Source organism: Glossina fuscipes, unplaced genomic scaffold (assembly GCF_014805625.2).
Source record: "Glossina fuscipes isolate IAEA_lab_2018 unplaced genomic scaffold, Yale_Gfus_2 287, whole genome shotgun sequence".
Classification (NCBI taxonomy): Eukaryota; Metazoa; Arthropoda; class Insecta; order Diptera; family Glossinidae; genus Glossina; species Glossina fuscipes.
The window spans coordinates 1,973,687-1,997,435 of NW_023998630.1; the positions used below are offsets into that span (position 1 = coordinate 1,973,687).

A 23,749-nucleotide genomic window follows, 5' to 3' on the forward strand; every position below is an offset into this window, starting at 1 on the left:
CGCTATTTTTGCGTTATTTTGATGAAATGTGATACGCCGACATTTTTGGCCCAAAAGACCACTTTTTCGAACAGTGGGCTGTGGCCCACTTATTTTATTTTAAATTAAATAAAATTGAATTCATTTAATCGCTAACTGTAATCTAATTAACTAACCGTAAGTAACTCAATCGACCTAAAGTTTTTTTTTGCTTAAAATTTTCTAATTTTCCGACTAATTTTGCTAAAACTTGTATAAACGTAAGTTAATTGCTCAATAATAATCTAATCAAATTTAAACCAAAATCAGTAAGAAGCAAAGTTATAAGATTTCTTAAGAATGAAAAGAAAGCTATACGCACTTAAAAGAAATTAAGTTGACAGTGAAAGTTTGTCCTTGATTGTCATTAATTCTGGACGCATCAATTGGGCGTTAGTCTTTTCTTAATAATGAACTTTTAAATGGTCCAACCAACCAACTTTACTCAGGCTACAATTATATATCGGAATTTATATTTCTGCAATTATTTGTGGGTGCGGGTGATGGTGTATAAGTCGCGCTTGCTTAAAAATCTAAATTACGACTTTGTGCGAAAGTTTCAACAAAACTCAATTGAGATAAAAGCGAAAATCTTAAGCAAATAATCTATGGTGCACGATGTTTAATATTTTGAACATATTGCAGCGTAAAATTACCTTTTTTTGCGCTTTGACGTTTTTATTCAACTCCTTTAGAGGCTAAGTTCGCACCACTGAATTGTAATTTTTAGAATAGTATAGGCTTCATATACAATTCGTAGGAGATATACTTACAATTTATTTACAGTAACTTGCATTTACAACGACCCTCCTGGTCTTTTCTTTGAATATTCCGATTCAAGTCTCTTGACTTTGCCTTTCGCAAATATTCTGGCTATATACCCTTTCGCAAACGATCTACCAGTGCCCAGCTGCACACGGCAGTTGAAGCGTCATGAACGTGTATTTGGTTCTCGCTTTTTTTGGAATTTGATTTTTTAGAAACTCGACTAGTTTTCATTCAAAGTCAAATCACCAAATCTGGGATTTGCGTAACAGAATTAAGAAGATAGCTAACCTTCCCATTTTGGTTTTTTAATCCCGTCAAAACAAAATACTTTGCAAGCTATAACCATATAGGCCTTAGAGAGTACGTGAGTTACATTCGAACTTCCAAGACTTTTACGGTTTGCTCGTTCGATCAGTGTTAACATCGACGAATGTTTTATTTGAAAACTTCTCCGATTTAAATATATTTAAATTCAGCGATTGTGTACTTTGCTAGGGGATACACATATAAAAGTGAACCAAAATATGAAACAATCATGAAACGAGCGTTTGATGATTTACTTAAAATAAAACGCAATAATAAAATTTTGTGTTTAATCGGATACGTTTACGTTAGGCTCCTTTTTCATATGATATTCCGATAAGTTAGATAAAGAGTTATTTTACGCATTATTCAAGAAGTTATTTGTGCTCATTATTTCTTTATTAAAAACAACAAAAGGTTTATTTTCCTCATGATCCGAATCTTGCATATCCATAATCATATAAATTGGATATACAAGCGATTACATACCTACCTATCCGTTAAGGGCCAACGATAGCCACAATCGAACAGGCATTTATCTGAATTTAGATCAATATCTGCGTATAGGTCATAAGGTTTGCAGCAAAATTACATTAAAACGTGTAACACAGTTTTCAAAATTGTTGAATTTATGTTATGCTTATCTGATTCAGACTTTCAACTTTTCTCTTCAATTTTAGTTACACTAAATCTAGTAGTAAAAAGCAGACGGATATGCCCAAATTGATTATTTTTAGAGTTTTTTAATTACCCATTTGCGACTCTTACATACAAAACGATAAAATTCGATGGGTAGTACAAATGTCCCACTTATGTCATTTCGTATTGAGTGCATTTAAATTATTATTCATTTCCATCTCAAACAATTGATATTACAAAAAATTTCATTTATTCAAACAAAAGTTGTCGCCGCTAATTTATAGCCTTTGGTATAATTCTCATTTTTTTTTAAAATGACATGCTTATCGTTTATGTGCATCATCGGGAGATAAGTATGAATATACCAGATGGGTTCTTTCGTTTTTTGCGCACCCAGAAACAGGTATCGAAGACTCCATAAGATATGCATATTCCTGATTAGCTTGAAACACTGGTGCAATTTAATCGTTTCTGTCTTCCTTCCTAGAAAATTAAAGCTTGAAATACATTTCTAATAACAACTTTAGCCATTCACATAATCTGCTCACAAACGCTTCCTTATTAGTCAAAGCATCGTAATTTACAACTCATAGCGCATAAGAATTCAAAATTTTGTGACACTGGCAAAGCCAGGTTCGAAAGGTAAACAAGAAAGAAATTTGCATGAGGCTATGACGGAATCTCTTATATATACGTCATTACATATATATATGTATATTAATATGATATCAAACAAAAACAATTATTTAAAGATTTAGCTCGAAGCGAATATGAATTTCTTTTATAACGGCAGACCAATTTTCTCGCCCAAAGAACATAGCATGCTTTCTGTATGTCTACTCTTTTCCTTTTTGTGCTTTTTGTCCTATTTTGTGCGTGACAATACGCAAGGGAGAGGTGAAATACATGACCAAAAAGCAACAGCAACTATCAACAATTCCTACTCCTGGAATATGGGTCACGAGAAACATGGAGACTGAGAAAAGTTATTGTAACTTTACGATCAGAAATCTCTCTCTTTAAAAAAAAATAAACCACGTGTAGTTCTCTTACGTACGTGTACTTTTGTCATATCATTACACGTTGCAACAGTTGTGATATGCGAGAAAAACTTAAGGCAGACCCATTTTTTACGCTTTACTTTATGGTACCAAATCTATTTTATGTCGTCCATATATAGCTGTATTCATTAAATTTACCACACTAATATTTTATGATCCCATTTCGAAGCTTGACGAAAATGGGAAGTATGGGAACGGTTTCGTGGACTTACCGTGTATCGTGCTTTATATTACAAAAGTTACTATACACAAAACATGTGTGATAAAAAATCGGCGAAGAGTAGTGTTTTGCTACATTTAATGAATGTGGAACTTATTTTTGAACGTCCTACCAAATACAAGTTCTGGCAGAATATAGAAACCTTTAATGGTCATAAGAAGTAATTTACAATAAGTTACACAAGAATAATATTCTGATTATAACAAAAATTGTATCTTGTTGCTATGTAAAAGCATATTTTTCATGTGCGTATTTGACGGGAGCCGGCCCAAAACTCAAATTAATGTATTATAAATTGAATCCTTGCATAGGACAGAATCCAAAAAAAACGGCGAGATGGTCCAAATTTGGTAAAGTTAATTTTTTCGTTGAATCACCATTCGTCCTTGGACGAAAGCACGGAACCGAATTTCAATTAAATATTTCAATAATTGCGACCTGTAACTTGAACACAAATTTACATGGGCAGACATCAGGCGGACAGCCGAACAGAGAGGCTTAGAGGCTTAGTTCCATTCAGATTGTCATTCTGAATTGATATGAGGCATTTTTTAAAAGTAATTTTTTTGCGTTTCAATTTACTAGTTTTTTAACATTCTTCATCTTGGACGGTGTAGGATACATCCCTAACTTATATTTCCTTTAATTAAAGAGAAACAAGAATAAATTTCTTATTTTGAAGTTTGCCTTGAAGTTCTCATCATTGGATATAATATATTTTCTCTCTTTACTCTTAAAATTGCAAAATTGAAAATAGAAAACTAAAACTTTGAATTACACTCTCATCTCATATTCAAAGATAGTTTTTACAGTTCGGCCCGAATAATAATGAAAGCACGGAACTGTTCAAAACACATTCAAACTTTATTCATAACCAACAAAGCTGTTTATTTACCAATAAGTAGAGAAGGACGGGGAACGTAACCTTCTTTTTCTTCAAGATTGTCTTCAGTTTTTTAAATAATTTGAGTGGTTCGAAGCTATGCTCTTCGAACAATTTAAATTTTCTTTAAAAAGGATTGCAATCGTGGTGGAATATTAAAAAATATTTTCTCATGCGAAATAAAGTATTTCTATTTGCCATCGCAAGGAACTGATCGATCTAAAAATACTTTGGGATATCTTGAAGACATGTTCTCTATAAAATTTGTTAGAGTTCTTTGCAGGTTGTCTGCTTGGTTACCTGTTTCATTAAATTGAAGGTAGGAAAAGCACGAAACGTTAACATATAGAGCATCCAATTCTCGTTTTACTTATGCATAATAAAAACGCTTATATTTAATAGATATATCTTCCCAATTTTTCTTTAATCATTCTTATCACTCTTATTATCTTATTATCATTTTTGAAATGAAATCATGTATAAAATGATTTTTCTTTAGATTGTGCGAAACGAAATCTGCCTTATAACAAATTTAATTGTACGATCATAAAATGATCGTAAAAATTCTCTTTTAGGTAGTCTCTAATTCTACTGGATGAAACAAGCTGTTGCCAGACAACAGCAAAGAAATAACAATTGGGGATGGGAGCACGACCGCCTTTTTGTAATTCATAAACTACCCCAACTTAAAGGCCTTTTTTGCCTGAAACATAAGGAACCGCTCTTTTTAATGAAAAATATGGTTGGGATCGCTGGTATGCGGAGCAAGCAAAGCTCATAAACAGTTAGAAACATTTCATTCAAGTCAATTTTTCCTGAAATTTTAAAGCCAAAACGTTACTTCGATTTTACAAGTAAAAAAAGCCCCTACCAACAAAGAACAGAAAAAAAAAGTATGGTTTACAAACTGCAACGGGGAGATTTTCCGAGGTACGTGTGTTGAAAGCATTATATAAAAAACTGTTTCTAAAAATTGTTTCCTTTATTTTTTAAAACTTGATTAAAGTAACTTACCCTGCATTTTCGGCTGCAGCAATTGACATGTGTTGTTGGGGCTCATCTGTCACCAGCAGCGTTAGATGTGCCCTTATAATTGCTTGAGTTTGTTGTCGTTTTTATTACTGTTATGTTATATTTGCTGTTGCCGTTTACTTTCCTTTTAATTTTATTTATTTCTTTTTCACTTTTTCTTTTATTTTTATTTTTTGGACTTGTTATGAAACAAACAAAAAATTTTTGCTCATTAAATTTTTACCACAGCGCAGAACAGAGAAAACATTTGATGCGGTTGCTTTTTGTTACGAGCGAGAAAGAACATAAAAACACATATTTTCTTATCTTTCCGTAGACTTCATTGCCTTTCCATACACTCAGATGTACAGGCAAACACGTAAACTTTTTTGCTTTACAAGTACAGAATACAAACAAAACCCGTTAATCTGTAAAGATAAAAAATAGAATAAAACATGGAAGAAAAAAATTTAATAAAAATTCTTTTGTAAAGTAAAGAATATGTATACATATATATAGTAATATATTTTAAACAGGAAAACAGGAGAAAAAATCTAAAAAGATTTTGTTTTCTTTTCCCTTAACATTATCACTACTATTGCATATGATGATGATGTTGTTGATTATTTACTCAACAACTCTTAAGAGCTCAAGTTACAAGAAACACTTAACATAGGTTTAAAGCAAAAAAAATATGCCGACATCTCTCATCTTTTATCTCAACATTTCAGATATATCCAACATATGGAAATTTTTGCATTCATAAAATTGGAAAAATAAAAAGAAAAAAAAAAGAGGAAAAAACATAGCAGTCAAAAGAGTTGTATTCACCTAAAAACGAAGCATAGCTATCTATCGCCTACAGTGCAAAAACGGACTACTGTTGTAATTCCTTTTTTTATTAATTATGGGCAGGTCAGTTAGTCGATCGTGACAAATTTCAAATGAATCGCCTTTTTAGTAAATATTGAAAAGTTCTAAAACTTTTATTTATTCTTCTTCTAAAACCTTTATAATCTTTTAGCTTACGTGGAAGGCATTTATGAAAACTCTATAGAAATCAGGCAAAGCTATGCATGTATGGCAAGCAAACAGTTTCTTTTCTTTTTGGTTTTGGAAGTATCCCTAAAAAAAACCAAGCCAGCGGGTAAAGACCCATGGCTACATCGTCTAAGTAGTGATACTCTTCTTGAGCTTCGAATATACTATTAAGGAAACTACCGCATTGCTACGAACGCAATGATGAATCTAGAATACTTCGACCTTCCTGTAGTGAATATTAAAACGAAGTTTACTAAAACGAAACACTTAAGGACATCAAAGTAGAAATGTGTTGAATTGTAATGATGAGAAATAGACAAGTGTTTGCCTATTGCTGCTGCCGGTAGGCTTCTGTCAAAGCGTACGAGGAGAATGTTCTTTTAAAACTATTTTTTTTTTAATTTAGTGCTCATATTAGACAGCAAGTAAAAGGTATTGGTAGTGGATCAGCTGGTATGGAAATTAAAAAAAAGGACGACATGAGAAATGTATGAACCGTATGAAAAATATGTAGTTGCTTGAAAGTAAAGCTTAAATTTCTGCGCATGTGACGGATTACGTCTATTTCGAATAAATAAGCTGAAACCGTTTTATGAGTGTTTGATATGGTATATGTAGAGATATGAAAAAATATTTTTAATACCTTCCTCCCTTTGTGGTGCAAGAGTACATTAAGCTTGCGCGGACGTACGCAACACTCAGAAGGACATGAGATAGATTCACTTTTAATTATACCGAATGCTTCAGAATCACTTTCTGAATCGATTTCAGCTTATCTGTCCGTATTGTGCTCATCCTATAGGCCGCAAATTTTAGAAACATTTTGATAAAATTTTTGCAATAATATTTTTTGGCATATGGATGAACGCTTTTGAAAGTGGTTCGAGGCAGACCACTTTCCGTGTAATATCTTTTTTGAAAGAGTTGTTACTTGTTTTTATTAGCGCTCTTTTCAAGGGCTTCAAAAATATATTTTTGATATGAACGAATATTTTAATTTACTCAATTGCCTCTGCTATCACTTGATTTTTTGGTTAACTTTAAAAATTAGTTATACATCAACCATTCAATTTGGTGTAGTTTCTCTAACGATTTTTACATTTTTGTATTACCTTCGATTTTTTTAGAATGTTTGGTTACGTATTTGGGTATTTTTATAGTGCCCACTAAGCTGTGGTTACTCCCTACTTTTCATTCTCCTGCCCGACTTCTTTCCGACCATTACTGTTTCACACGTGCACGGGATAAAAAATGGTTTTATGCTCTGCTCTACTTACAACACGGGAGGGCGTAGACACATTTTTCTGCCAAAATATAGTGCATGCAAATAACAGCGTTTGTTTGAATGCCATAGAAGACAATTTTAATTGCGAAAGAAACACACGAATCTTAGCATTATATTCCAAGATCTGCCCAGGAAACAATAGCACCAGTGAATCCCGACTATCTTAAATGTACACTCCTAATGCTGATGAATATTCATTCATTCGATGACTTGTTCTCCTATCCGAGCTGCGCTGCCAACAAATGATCCTTTTGCGAATAGTTTCAAAAGATCGGATGCCCTTTCAGTATTTCATTTCATTTTTTGTTAGAAAGATGGATAAAATCCGTTATTAGCGATAGACGATACATTGAATGAAATATTTGCAGCGTTTTTTTACTAAACTTTTTTTTTCATAAAAAAAAAGGTGCGAGTTTACTTTTATACCTGACATCATAGACTTATAATTATCCTTGCCGTACCTCAAAATTTTGATCGGGCATACCAAAAAGTCCCTATATTTCTGATCTGCTCGAGACTCTCAACTGACAGACGTGCAAACCGCATTCTCTTTTTATATTCTACTGCAATAGTTTTTCTTTTACATGTACAAAACCAAAATTGAAATAAACCAGTCAATAGAAAAACGAAAAACATTAAAACATACAAACATTCAATAAATGTCATTCTAAAAACGCATACGCATCATTGTCAAGATGCGTATACGCATCATTGTTGATACTTAAATATTTAACTTAAACAATTCACAAAAGTGAAGATTCGATCCAAGACGAATACACCTTTTTGACTCGCTTTGTTTTAGAAAAATTTGAGAATAATATTTTTATGTGTTTCGTTAACAGAAAATTGAAATCTGCAGATAGAACAACACGTACCTAAATACCAAAAGGCCTACGAGACCATGCAAAATGAATGCAAAATAACAGAACAAAATAGCTAAGATCTGAGGCATTGATCCAAGTGGTTCAAAAAATCAATGAATTGTTCTTCAAAATCAAATCATCGAAACCATCTGGCTCGTTTGAATTGCTTGAAGGACGTTAATAGCAACTATTCTCAATGTGTATCTAATCATGGCTGAATAGTGTGACAGATTTTCCAATTGTTGCACATGATGAACTATTACATTCCCAATTTATTCACAGATATAAGAAAACAAACGACTTCTCTTTTATTATAAACACGCCCATTTCGAGATAACAGAAGAAAAAGAAATTTAACTTTTACACTTTTGTCATCTTTCTAAGAGAATAGACAGAAAGGAAAACTGGTCTTTAGAAGATGTCTACATAATATTGTCGTCATAAGCATAGAATGCTCGAGTAAACAATAAGCCACCGCATCAAGAAGATACACTATATCAGAATCAGAAAGAGGAATGCTTAGTGAGGACAGCAAGGAAAGCAACACGTTTCGGCTTAGTACTACTAAAATTTTCTGAACGGATTTTGCGATTTCAAACATATTCGGGTTTACACCACGATTTCTTTCATTTCTGATATTGCATAGCTAACTTTCATTATCTACTACGATTCAGTAGAACCTTTCATCGCATTAAATATGGAAAAGTAACGAATTTTTTGAAAACAAGTAAGAAAATTATATTCGGTTGCAAAAGATTGTTTTTTACCTTACCATCACCGCTATCCTATAAAAGAAAATATAAAATTTGCATGTTCTATAATTTCGGGTGCACATGGCAATATTTTTCTATTTTGCTATAATTTTGGCTATTTGTTCTATTTTTGCAGAATAAATTTGTGGAAACTTATGTCGCATACCTGCTGTCGTTTATCGACAACGAGAAAAGCGAACGAGTACTCATTTTTAATTACTTAGAAAGGCATTGTAGGCTCGTTCTTTGAGCGTTTTTCAAACCTTCCTGCAAATTTGTAGGCGACATATTACTACTATATAGTTGGGTAGTGGGATTAATGAATAGACAAACGGACGGCAAAGTTTTGATCTAAAAGCAAAGAAAAAAAATCCGGTAATCTCAAATTCAGTAGGGTTGTCAAATACAAAAACGATTTTACAAATAAAATATTTTGATTTTTATGGCATTGGAACGTATTTGAAGGAAAAGATTTAATTTTCGACCAAAAACAGCTAACCTTTTATTAATGAATAATAGTTAAATTAACTTATGGAATTTTAGAGGCACTAGAAGAACTTCGAACAAAAAATAAAGGAAAATTGCACGAGTTGTTTCGTGGGCCTATTTGAAAATCGTTTTCAACTAGGCTAGTTCTCGTAGAAATTATTCGTTCCAGTCAATTTTCAATAGCACTTTTGGGACAAAAGAGGTCACTGCGCAAAATTTTATCAAAAGAAAAGAAGTTGCGACTTGTAGGTTGCTAAAAACAAAAATTAATAGACAAACAGATGGGAAGACAAAATTAAATCGGTTCAGAGTCATAATAAAAGATGGTTCTATCTCATGCTCTTCTGCCAAACTTAAACTTGAACCCTGCAGCGCAAGTTGCGTGAAGTATAATGACGAAATTTTGCAAAAGAACTGCGAAAAAAAAATGATTTTCGAATTTAGATAAATGAAATTTTATAATCTAATTGGCCTGTTAGTTTATTCGAATCCGACATTCGATGCTATTATTTCATTTATAAATGTTAATGACGAATAAATGTGTATAATGCACGTAAACACAAGTAAATGTTCCTTAAATTTTCTAAAAATTAAGTGCACACAAATAATTAACGGCTATGTAATTACATTTTATTTAATTTTATGAGGACACATAGAATTTTAAAAAATATATTTTCGCACACAACTAGAACGCTTTATTGCTACCAGGGGGAATCATCATATTTCGTTTTATTTATTACTGTACTAAGTAGCCAAGAAATACCATTCGTTCTTATGTGCGTTAAAAACCACACATGTTGGCTGTAGCTTAATGTTTAGATCCTTCATCAGAATCCATCTTCAATTTGGTTTTTCTTTTTTTAATCTCTTACACAATAACCCCCAGAACAACAACAAAATAAGCAAGAAAGATTATTCAGTGTGTACCACCTCCCAACCAAATGCAAAACACTTAACTGAACATGAGATATTCAGTCAACCGTTGGAGAAAATTTTGTGGTTCGCCTTAGGAAATATTTGAATTAACATTGTTGCAAGCCGCTGCTTTATCTATTTTTTTTTTATTGTGGACGTTTTTTGGACGGGTCGTAAAGGTCGTAAATGATTCTATTGACGTTTACATTTCTCGATTCTTAGATCCTTAACATCTGTTGTGATCCTGAAGGATCATTTTACTTTCACAGTGTGCCAAGCTTTGTTATCTAAATTACGAGCGTTCACACAGACATCTGAAAGAAAACGCCGGTAAAAAATAAAGCAAAGTATCATATCTATTGGGAGCATATTTTTGGGGAATCCTGCCAATCCTTATTTCGGTATGCTGCGCAGGGCACACAACTACCTGCATTCTTCATAATGATTCTTTGTTCGCCACCGGACATATTCGGTCTCGATTTTTGCATTTCGACAAGCCCGCGTACTTACAGTTTTGTCTGCCTTTTTATTTTATATATACGTTCATGTACACATATTTATTACAGTGTACATACATTTGTGTACATTGTCGCTTAAACTGATGTTGCTTGGTAGCTAGTTGTTGTTACCGAGACCATGAAATATTTTTTTTTGGCGAATTTTCTACCTCTAGTCTTGTTTACATAAATAACAAATATGTTTCTATATACCGGCGGTTTCCGCTATTTTCCATTTAATTCACTTCAGATCAAAAAGTTAGGTAGTTAGTTAACCGGTGGTTCAGTTGTTTGTTAATCTCGGTTAGTCAGTCATTTCAGTTACAATGTTTGCGTCTGTCGCTTACTCGCACTCGCATTTAAGCTCAAACAAGTTGAGCAAGTTTTTTATGTTGTTTTTTATTTCGTTCTTTTGTTTGCTCTTTTCTTAAATAATAGAAAGAGCGAGAGAGAGCGTGATAAACGATGCAAGTTTCTTACGCTGTTGGTTTTGTTATTTTTACTACGGTTTCTCTAGTAATTTGTATAGATTACTTCGTTTTTTTTTTTTTGTTTTTTGTTGTCTTACAAATTACTGTAATTTGTATTACGTTTGAAATCTCGGAAATTGTTAAGTAGATGTCTGTTTCGCTTTTAAGTCTCAAAATCTCTCTTTATTTGAGGAGGAGGTTGATTCCATTTAATAAGTTTTTAAATTGTTCGCAATGAGAATAATTTATTTAAAATTTTTAAGGTTGTCAGTCGGGGGATTCTCTGTTTAGAAAAATTTCTAAATTCATTTTTATATTAACCTTCACAAAACTTGGATACACTGACCTTATCTTTTTGTTTGCAAATCTAGAAACCAACAGTTATGTCTACCAATACTATATAAATTGTTACTATTGTCAAAATTTGCAAAAATTGATTCAGAAAGTTGAAATTCAGCAAAGATGTGTGTTTCGCAGTCACCTTTACAAATAAAATTTTCAAATAATAGATGAATAATTTTCAAATATGTTGAAATTAACTAAGGAGCTTTGCAAAAGAGCTTTGAAACAGATGGAAACTTTTAGTATTTTATCGTTAATTGTATGCACATTACATATTAGTCCGCGTCAACAATAGACACTTCTACAAATCGTTAAGTCGAGCTTCTGCCATTGATCGTTCGCATTTAAATGGGAAAGAACTGAAAGATCTTTTTATTATTGAACAATAATGGAAGTCAAATTTTATTTTCCCTTTACTTATAAAGTTTGCATGGCAGGGAACGCGATATCATCATAATGTATATTATCTTCTTTGATAGAAAAATGTATTAATCAAACCCGATAAAAGAGAAGAAAGAAATAGCAACTAAAAAAATTAAATTCGGTCGGTACCGAGTCTTTTATACCCATCATCGTTATCCTAAAAAAGACAAAAGAACAAAATTTTCATGCTCTATAATATAGAGTTGGCGCAGCTGATTTTTTCTATTTTCAAAATAAAATTTCTTGCCGTATAGCCATGTGGGTGTTGTAGGCGTGCCCTTTGAAAAGTTTAGGTCAACTCCAAATTCTTTTGCAAATTTATAGGCGATATCTTCCTTTTCGCTAACGGGAGAATGTTTACCATGAATACTACAAACTCGCGCAAACAGCACAACGGTGATGTGGGCGTGCTGCTGAATTTTTCAAATATTTTCTTTTTGGATTTTTTAATTTGACCAATAACTTATGGGATATTCCCGGTTTGTGGAGCACAGTGACGGCCGGAAAGAAGTGATCAACTGCATCCTTTATTACACTGTGACTTGTATTCTCGACTGTGTGATCGACTTAATATGGTGATTTCAAACTGCTAGCAATGAAAAGGAAATTTTGTTGCTTTGAGTAACATTTTGAGGTAACATACATGGACTAACTAAATCGACCCCACTATTTACGCCCATCAAGAAGTTATTAAATGTCACTCCTGCGTACGCTAAGCAAACTTACTATAATCTCCCTTCGTTAGCCATTACAACGAAAGAGTCTATCAAAACAATATAATGGTCAAACATAATCAATTTTAATTTGACTTTATTTTTCAAATTTATTTTTATTTATATGTTATCGCTGTAAAATATGATTTTAACTACTAAAAACAACTAACCATCAGTAACAATTGAAATTGCAATAATAAACAACATCACAGCGGCATAACAAAATAAACAAAATAAATGAAATAAAAATAATCAAGAACTGAAAATCCTCTAAACTATCAAAACAATTCAAATTGTTACTAAACTGAATGCGATGGCAACGCATCCATTAATATTTATACACATTTATATACATTTGCACTTACATGCATGTTTGCATGTAGAAATGTGCGTGGAATTTTATGCAATTTTTTTCCTTATTTGCCACGCGTACAGGAAATTATAATATGTGTGTTATACACAAGCAAACACAATAATAAATGAATAATGTTAAAGCATTAATATAAAAAAATTCATATAAAAAAAATGAGAAAAAATAAATGTGAAAAAAAGAACGCATTGCAGTTACACGCAGATTATTATTCACTAATAATTCAACAGTTATAACGAGATAGATATGGAGGCAGATAGACAGAGGGAAACACAGGAAAGTTTTTAATTTTTTTTATTTTTTACACAGAATTTCATAATAATAAAACAAGCTATGTTCTGTTGCACTGCGTTCTGACTGAGCATAGTTTAACGATACATGGCTTAGTTATACGCAAGTGTATGCATATGAGAAACTCAAGTACATAAAATCGCACACAAATACATAAACTTATATATAGATATTTAAACGCATATGTATATTCATGCATACATCTGTTATAAGAATTGTGAAGACACACAGAACAAAATAAATGAAAAAAAAAAAAAATTGCAAACATGCATTTCAGAACTAGCTGGCGGCAAAAACAACAATAAATATATAGAAATATAATGCATAAAATGTTTGTCTCTTGCATTCATTCTATGTGCCCGTGCAGGCCATGTATACGATGGTGATGTACAGCAACATGCGAATATTGTCAACAACATCAGAAATTATTAAAGTATATTTAATGGGTTTGTGTTTAACTGTTGTTGTTATTGCAAAATGTGCGGAAAACATGAAAATAATGATTGACAAAAAAAGAAAACAAGAAAAAAACTAAATATAGGCGAGAACAAAAATCGAAGACGATGATCATGCTCGAATCTGAAAGGCCTTACGACATAACTTACGCCAATTGTTTAAATTTAAACTTCATTTAATATTTGATGAAAATTATTTTTAAATTTATCCATACGAAAAATTTTAAGCTTAACTGCCCTGCAAATTACCTTAATCAATTCAATTTTTATATATATACTTTGCTGAGTACTTCCTTAAAGGCAGGTAACAATTTTTCTCTCTTACCAGCTGCTAGCGGATGACAATGCTCTTACTGTATTATTCCGTTAGCACTAATAGTGTGTGATGTTTAAACATAAGAAACTCTACATTATAAAAAGTGAAAACGTTTAATCAATTAATTCTCTAACCAAATGTAATTGTAATTTTCATTTTGAAGAATTAGTTACATGTTAAATATTTTTATATTTTGCGTGGGCTTGAACATAATTGAAGCATATCTATGAATCATCACCGTAACTAAACAATATTCTTTTCTTCTTTTTTTGTTTCATTCCTTCTCTTTAACATGGGTTTGCACGAGCACAGTAATTTTGGCAATCCGTTTGTCAAAACCTATATTTCAATTGATCGAAGAAAGTGATTTTTCGGGCGTGGTTGCCGACACTGATTATTGATAGTTTGAACGCATGCATTGGGGAACTTGACAAGCATAAAAAGCAATTAATAATGTAAAAACTTGAAATACATTTATGTCAAACGTAGAGAAAGCATTGTTCAAGTTTACTATGCAAGCATTGTAGATCAAAAATTGTACCAAAAACCTTTCTTTAATGTTGAAAATTGATTTTTTAAAAGCAAATTTCTCGGAAACATGCTTTTCGAGCTTTCGGAGCTCCTTCGATTTGTATCCGACTGTTCTCATATTACAAATACGCCTGCAAAGTTCAAAAATTGTGACCTGTAGATTGAGCACAAGTTAATAAGAGAGGCAGATGGCCAGATAAGCTTAGATTGATTAAGAAACTAATTATAAGTCGATCAGTATAATAAAAGGTAGGTCTTTGTCAAGGCCTTCTGCGTGCTACATATACCCGCACAAACTACTAGTATGTAGAGTATAAAACAACAATAAAAACGATGAAAGGAATGATGTGATTCGAGGCATGACAAAATGCATGGATCAAATGAACCATAAACATGATTTTCGAAATATATCGCAGTGCACGTGCACTTGACTCTTGAAACGAATTTTTATCGAAACATGATTTGTTAAAACAAATGTAGCGTAAACAGCATGATATATTATATATTCATTCGAGTTTTTAAGAATGTTTTTAAAAAAGTAAGTTCATTCAAACATTACTTATAAACATGAGAAAATCGTTTTCAGAACGAAAATTTATGTTTCCGATTCAAATACACGCCAATCACACAAAATGCAAAATTTTTTCAAGTCGTTTAAAATTAATCCAAGATCAAATTTTTTTTAAATTCAAATTCCGGTGTTGGCGTTTTACTATTTTTTCAAAAATAACGTCTTTTTGATACTTGAATATATATTCTTAACAGTTCTCTCGAAAGTTTAAAAATGTATCGGATCGGTCCACCTTTTTGACTACTCCCCATATAACGGTCTATTCTGTTAAGTCGTAAATTGGTTTGGAAACATATAACGAAAACTGAAGTTCACGCGACGAAAATGTATAATTTTCAATGGTTCATGAAGAAAATTATATCATAATAGTAATTTAGTGTAAAATAAATATACCAAATTTAGATCTTTTCGGCCTATTTTTTGCTTCCTATCCTAATAAGGATTTTCACTAAAATTGAGCGATTGTAGAAATAATATGTGATGATGGAAATTCACCCATAATATTATAGTATTTTCATACAAAAACTAACTCTACACAATTTGTACAATCTACACCTGTTTTTGTGTCCTGCCCTATGTAGGGATTACACTGGTACCACATTAGGTTACGTTTTGGGCCCACTTCCCCATAAATACGCATTTCAAAAATTGGCCTTTATATAGAAAGAGAATATAATTTTTGTGTTCGAACTTCTTAACAGACAGCGCTCATCACCTCTTGACGAATAAATCGCTGAACTTGTTCTTCCAGATATAATACCCAGAGGTGGACGTGAATATTTAACTTTTTGGATATTTTAACAGTCAATTTATTGGCTGCCTTTTATCACTTATACTCGTCAAAGTCCGACAATTTTTTTTTTCAGATACACAGCTCGGTTGCTCTTCGTGAGCTTTTGAAAGTTTATTTAAATGGTTTATTATAATTTACATAATAATTTGAGGAAATCTAACACGAATACGGTTTTCTAACTTGCATTTCAAAAGGCATTCGAGAGAGAAATCTGATTGCAGGCACAAATACGTTTTGGAGAAAATTTGAACTTTTAACGTCATGTAACATTTTCAGCAGAAAAGTGATTTAACCCCGCTGTTTAGTCAAAATCGTGAGGTAAATAGAAAAAATTGTGACTTTGCGTTATGAAATCAACAATTTTCAAAAGATCTGCAATTAAATCCTACTTTACACAAAAAAAACCTTTAACATACACTTGCCTCAATTACTACTTAATCTTTATCATGTCCAACGTACCTACCGAAGGACAAAAACCATTATAAACAAAACATGCACTATGTACGTTTTAAAATGACTAATTGTCTAAAATCGTTAATCGAAGACGTAATAATACTTAGGCGTAATAAGCTTAGATCTTCAGCTAGATCAGCCTAAGGAACAATTTGAAAATTAGAAATTGGAAGTATTTAAGTAATAAGTTTTTTCCCATGTAACTAACCAAACACGATTTTGTATATTTTTTATATAGACTTATTGTTAAATATTTAAAAATGCAGAAAAATGCTATATAAAATATGGCGATCATTTTGATTAAAGTACACAAATTATAAAATCTGCTGTTGGCTAAACCGATCGACATATAAAAGGAAAGAAGAAGAATATAATGACCAACTAAGTTGACTGAAAAATCCGGTTTATTATTCACACAGCGGAAGAAAACCCACAAAAAAGAATCTAAAATTTTGTTATCTGTAAATCAAATATCAAAGCTAGAATATGTATATAATTTGGCAGAAAATCGTATACACACATGAACTCGCCGCCTAGGTTGATAAAGAAGCAGCAAATTTCGCACTGAAGAAGAGAAAGAGAGAAAGAAGTAAAAATAAAAATTAATTGAAAGAAAAATATTCTCGACTGAGCTTCTTTTTCCTTTTCTGTTCTTTCTTCCTGGTACCGTTAATATAATGACTAAATCATGCTTACAACTCTTTTTCCTTTTTCTTTTCTTTTTCTTGCCTAAACATAAATTGAGCAACACTTAGATATAAAGTAAGAAAGAAAGAAACTGAATTATTACCATCAAGCATTAGAAGTCTTTTGAAAAGGTTTTGATTGTCTGTCCGCCCAACTTCTGTCTGTTTATTATCTGTAGGTTTATAGTGAAAATTCAATTAAATGATGATGTTTGTGATAATGTTGTTCTACTTTTGTGCGTCGCTTGTGCGAAACTGACGTAGAGGAAATTATAATTTTATTTAATAAATTATTTCAATTGTGCCATTATGAGATAATTTAAAGTTTAGGAGAGTATTATGTTAAACGAAGCAAAATTTATATTTATTATTATTTAGACGAAATATTTATTAAAGAAACCCAATCTTTTTTTCCAAGCTTTTCAGATACTTCAGGAAATTTCACAACAAAAACAAGAAATATTTGTGAACATAATTCATCAAATTGAAAAATAATAAAAATAAATTATAGCTATCTGGGGTCAAGTGTGCTTTTAAACGTTGCCTGCATGGTGTAGTAAGAAACAGAGTTAAATAAATACATAAACACAAAAACTCTATTCGTCTCGAGAGGGCAAAAATTATAAAAATTACTATTTTAATTACTATTACTAATTTATTTATTTATTTATTCCACTTATACAAGAAACTCAACTAAGAATTTTGACAATCGAGTTCAATTGACTCTTCAAGTAAGTCTTAAGTTAATTAATATTAAAACTTAGTATAAGTACAATAAAACAAATAAGAAGGGGAAACAAAAAAGAAAAAAGCATGTACACGACTAGTATAGAACCACACCCACAACCGGTACAGGACTAAATTGCGATTGAACCTCTATGTCATCGCAAACATACATAAACTTCGCAACCGATAATAATTCATTTTCGACTCATCGTGACATTTTAAGGTTAAGAGCTAGTTTAAGTACGACATAGGTAAATTACGTGCATTAAGCAATGTTGCTTTAATGAGATAATGAGAACAAGTGATAGACATTATTTCTTCTTGCAAACAACTCTGAGCTGGTTAAACAGCTCATAATTATATTTACACTGACTAAGGTTAACCAATATAAAGTGCATAGAAAAGCGGTTAGGGACATTAAAGCTTATTTCACCAAGTAATGCAGTCGAATCAATAGTACCATTTATTCACTTTGATTACGAAGGAAACGCCAAGAACAAATCTACGTTTTTCGAGAGACGGTAAGGACAACAGAAGCAACCTATTTTCATAGGGGGGAAGAGAGGCAATCGGATCCCAACCCAAATTCCTAAGGGCAAACAGCAAGAATTGCTTTTGAACAAATTGAATTGAATCAACATAGTAATGTAAGTATCATCAAGCTCTTAGGACCATCTCTTTATAAAACCAAGCGCGGTTCTAGATTTGCTTAATGAGAACTCAATGTGCAAGTTAAAACGTAATCTACAGCCAATCTGTGAACGTATCGACGTCCTCCAACCTATGCGAATCTATGAAATACTGAGTAATGAATGACTTTCTTCTTGAGAGAGAATGCTTCTTACATTTATTTAGATTTAGTTTCAGAAGATTCAAAGAGGACCATGCAACCAAATTATTCAAGTCACTTTGTACGTGATGTGATTGCGATTCTAGGGAGAAGGAAGAAAACAGTTTCACATCATCAGCGTAGATTAAGATCTGACTGAAATTAATCACCGATGGGAGATCATTAATGTATAAACTAAATAAAATGGTAGCTAAGTGGCTGCCTTGAGGTACGCCAGACATCACTGGAAATTCAGTTAAACAGGACCCTGAATGATCTATTGTGCAGATAAGAGCTTATCCATTTCACTAAATAGAACGGGAAGCCAGAAGCTTGGAATTTAAAGAAAAGTAAGTTATGGTTAACCAAATCAAACACTTTGCTTAAATCAGTGTATATTACATCTGTGCAAGAGCCACTACAAAAAGGCTTGAAAACGTGACAAGTAAACTCTAGCAGATTAGTGACCGTAGAACGCCCATTCCAACAGCCATGTTGGTGTGGAGAAATATACGAATTAATGCCAATGCCAAATGCTGAATCACAATTCGGTCAAACAGTTTAAGCAAGACACTCAACTTGGCTGTGCCCCTGTAGTTCTCAACAAGTTGTCTACTTCCACTTTTGTGAATGGAAATAACGAAACTACTCTTCCAACATGAAGGGAAAACACCTAAATACAACGACATGTTAAAAATCTTTGAGATCACACCACGTAACTCGACAGCGCAAGATTTAAGTACACTTGATGGTCCAGGCGCACAACAATATTTTAGAGAACTCAACCCTTTAAAAACGTCATCTTCCAATTACCAAGTTAGGAATTGACACAGGGTTAGTTATAGGATATGGGTAGTTTGCTGATAAATCGAAATTAGCAATCGAAAAGTTTCGTCGGAAATACTCAGCAAACAGATTTGAGATTTCAAAATCATCCGAGGAATCAGAGCCATTAAAAGAAACATGAGAGGGATATGTGGAAATTTTTCTTTTAGAGTTAACAAATTTAAAGAAGAATTTAGGATTAGCAAACAGAGAGGATTTAATGAACTGAAGGTATCTGCAGTAATAATGATGGTTGAGTGAGTTAAATCTATGCCTCGCCACCGAATAAGCGAAATAGTCGAGCGCAGAGCCACTTTTCGAATATTTTTGGAATAGCGTATTTATTCTATTCTTGTAATATTTAATTGTCTTATTAAACCAGGGGGGACACCTGCTTCGAGTTAGGCACTGGTTGATCGGAGCAGATGCAGCAATAGCTAGATTTAATGTGTTGTAGAACGATGACAATACGCTTTCAATACTTCCGGTTGAGAAATCAAGCCTTATATGTGAAAGACGATGTTCTAGCAATACAATATTTATTTTATGAAAATCATAATATTTATTTAAAAAAGTTCGATTTGGCACATTAAGGCAGCTCAACGAACCATTATTCTTGTGATGAAAGGATATGCACATTGATGGATGATAAGGATCCTCAGGTAAACTATCTCAGGGAAATTGACAAAGCAGAGACCAAGCAGTCTATCATTACAATTAGGCGTACGGTTGTATTCAACTAAATTGTGATCAAATAATTCGTTAAAGAACACAACAGCTCTATCAGACGTACATACAGTCAGAATTATTACTGTTACACCAAGTGACTTGAGGCAAATTGAGGTCACCCAACGCAACGACCAAATCGGTGGGTTTCGACTGCTTGGCCACTTCACAAATGAGGGCGGCCTGTTTCTTAAACATGGAGATATCAGAATTTGGGAGAATACAGGAGCAGATTGTAAATAGCTGTTTATTAGGCATTCTCACGTGAATGGCGATAGATTCAACGTCAGGAGTATTAGGAAATTCAATTGATTTGGACGGAAATGACGAAGATATGGCAATTAATACATCACCACCAATGCAATTCGATCGATCATTTCTGAAAACCTAGAAAGAATTGTGGAAAAGTCCAGACGAATGTACTTCAGATTTTAATCAAGTTTCAGTGAAGGCCAAACAGGAGAACTCCGTGCCCACTGAATTTAGAAAGGTAGAACGAATTTTTGAATTTAGGCCCCTAACATTTCGAAATATGAGAGATAGTGAGTCTAAAGAAACATTTAGTTTTTTGAAGGCGACAGGACTACTGGTTTAGTATTACTGGGTCAATCACGGGGGACAAATTCCTTAATAAAGCATCCAGTGGTTTATCTAACAACATATCAATGTTTTCAGTCGGAACAAGAATTTTAAAAGAAGCAACCGCTCTAGATTGAGATGGAACCAATTTAAAAATACTAACCCGCTTTAGATTGACTGATAGGACTTTCGCCGCCAGATAACTTTTCATGTTATCCACAGATGTATCGGGTGCCAGTGTTTACGCAAACATTGCTTTTCTGGGAGGAACTGCCGTCAAGCAAATGTCATTACTACTAGGAGCAGTTGGGTTTACGACTGGGGTGTTTTAAGTTGAGGAGAATAGGTGGGGTTACCAAAGGAGCAGCTTGTGCGACTTGCCCAGACTTCACACTCGAACAGCCAGGCGGAGAGGATGATTTATATTGCTCTTTATGATGACGCCACTAGGAGGCTTAGCTTAAACTCTTGCTACTTGAGCATGGCTTAAACCAGAAAGACTTACCGGCTTATTTGTAACTTTTTTGTTACAGACCGTCTCAGCCATATCAGAAACGCTGACGTTCTGAATCGTACTTAGGAGAAATTAGAGGTGACGTACCACACGCTACGCTACGAGTTGTGATTTTACTAGCTTTGGAAGAAGAGTAGTGCTCAATAAAACGACACTCATCAAACCTAGTCTTAATGATATGAAACTTTTTCCAAAAGGAGCCGAGATTTTTACTCAATTCAGGGAAACCATTTTTGGTGTCCGTGACCAATTTGTAGAAGTCTATGTCCTGCTTCCTACAGTCAGAACATGACCATTGTAAGCCTTTCGAGGAGTCAACGAATGCATCAGCAGCACGGCTATTAATACCAGCACATTTTGCTTGACCAAAGCGATCACAAAGCCTATACGAAACGAATCTTTCAGATTCTGGGCCCGTTTTCGCGAGACAAAGTGTATATAAACAATCCGTGGCCAGTCAAAGAGACAGAAGTGGATTATAGAGAACAGACAGAGCAAATTGCAAAAGGATCCACCACACAACATTTATCGACTAATTTGGGCAAAACTTCTCCGTTACGTTGACACTGTTTCAAGAGAGCAAAAGCAAAACAAAACTACAAACACAAATTAAAGAAAAGAGATAAAAACAAAAAAAAAAAGAGAGACTTATGTCAGAGCTCAATTTTTGTTTGCAAAAATCCAATGAATCAAAGCGTAAAGAGAAATTACTTCTTTTACTTTAAATTCACTCGCTTTCTTCTCACGGTATATTACAAATTTACACACTATAAGCCAAAATAGCCACGAAATTCAACAAGAAATTAAAATATTAATTGCCGAAACAAAATATAGACGACTATACCGCGCAACAGAGTTGCCAAGCTGATAATTAACAATATCTGTCTGCTGTTAAGAATTTTTTTGCACAAAATATTTTTGTACAACTTTTTTAATGGAAATTTATTAAAAACATCGATTTTTTCGTTTTATATCTATAGTCACAAATTGGCTATGTATTCGTTTTGTCACTGGTCATTGTTCATTCCGAAGAAAGTTTTAGCAATTTTATGAAGTACATAAATATTATATTTTCTTGGTTAGTAGCAAAGTCTAATTCTATGTAATCGTAGCTATCCGCTCGTGGCTGCAGCGGTCTGTGCGTTCATTTCTTTCTTCGTTCATATCTTTTAGTATTCATTTCTTTTGAGTATCTTCTTTTAGATGTAAACAAGTAAGAACATTATAGTTGGGCAAAGTCGATCATTAAATACCCTACACCACATTGTTTAACACAACTTTTATTTTTGATCTAGAACACAAAAATTATATCTCGTTTCCATATAGTCGTATTAATTCTTACATAAAGCAAAATCCAAATATAGGCGTCCAAATTTTGTAGAGTTCATTTTTGTATGAAATGATTATAATACTATGAGTCAATTTTCATCACTACATAGCAAAACTTTGACTTTTCGCTCTACAAAGGACCAATTTTCGTGAAAATCCTTAATAGGGCAGGATCCAAAAAATAGGCCAAGAAGGTTCAAATTTTGTACATTTAATTTTTTTATGTTAAATTAATATTATGATGTAATTTTCCTCATGAAGCATTGAAAATTATACTTTTTTATCGTATGAACTTCAACATTCATTATATGAGGGGGTTTAAAAATTGCTCTAAACAATCCAAAGCTTATATACTAATTTACAATGCCCAAATACTACTACTTAGCCATTTTTGCTGAGAAATTTTCAAAATAGAAATTTTTTCCTAATAACGACCAAGAATAAGGCGTTATATAGGGTGGTCACAAAAGGGACTCGATCCGAACTATTTCCAATAGTGTTCGTCCTTGGGTTAAAACATGTCACTGCACCGAATTTCATCAAATTATCCCAAAAATTGCGGGCTGCTGTTGGAACACAAATTTACATGGGCAGATATGAGACGGATAGATAGACAGGCGGACAGATGTGAAGTCAGATTTAGACCAATTTCGATTATTCGCGTGTTAAATACGGCCGCACTAACTCAGTATACCTTGCACCACAAGTGGTGGGATATAAAAAACTGGCCATAGCCGAACATAATTTTCTCGCTTGCCCGTTATGCGATTGTTTTCGTTATTTGATCATAAGGGTGTGAAGGTAAATTCGAATTTAACTAGTAAAGACACCTACCATTTCTGTTAACATACCTTTGTTAACGACTTAACAGAGCTCATGTTAAATAATTACAATTGAGATATAGTTGGTTTGAAAGCCTAATCCGTCCATATTAGAAAAAAGAAAATATTTTTGTGGGCATTTCATGAATCAATATAAAACTACCTTTCAAGCAAACTAAACAAATTCAAATTTTGCTTATGGAAACTATTTTTAACGGTATTTGAAATTTGGTATGTTAGC

At 32.9% G+C, this 23,749-nt stretch overlaps 1 protein-coding gene across 2 annotated transcripts in view; it reads right to left on the reverse strand.

The window, feature by feature from the left end:
• LOC119642908 (uncharacterized protein DDB_G0283357) overlaps positions 1-23,749 on the reverse strand; it is a 123,243-nt gene that overhangs the window by 86,532 nt on the left and 12,962 nt on the right. For both annotated transcript variants that reach the window (XM_038042210.1, XM_038042209.1), the window contains exon 2: positions 4,907-5,331. In XM_038042210.1, coding sequence (XP_037898138.1) covers positions 4,907-4,935 — 29 coding nt within the window. In that variant the 5' untranslated portion in view covers positions 4,936-5,331. The remainder of the gene's footprint in view (positions 1-4,906; positions 5,332-23,749) is intronic.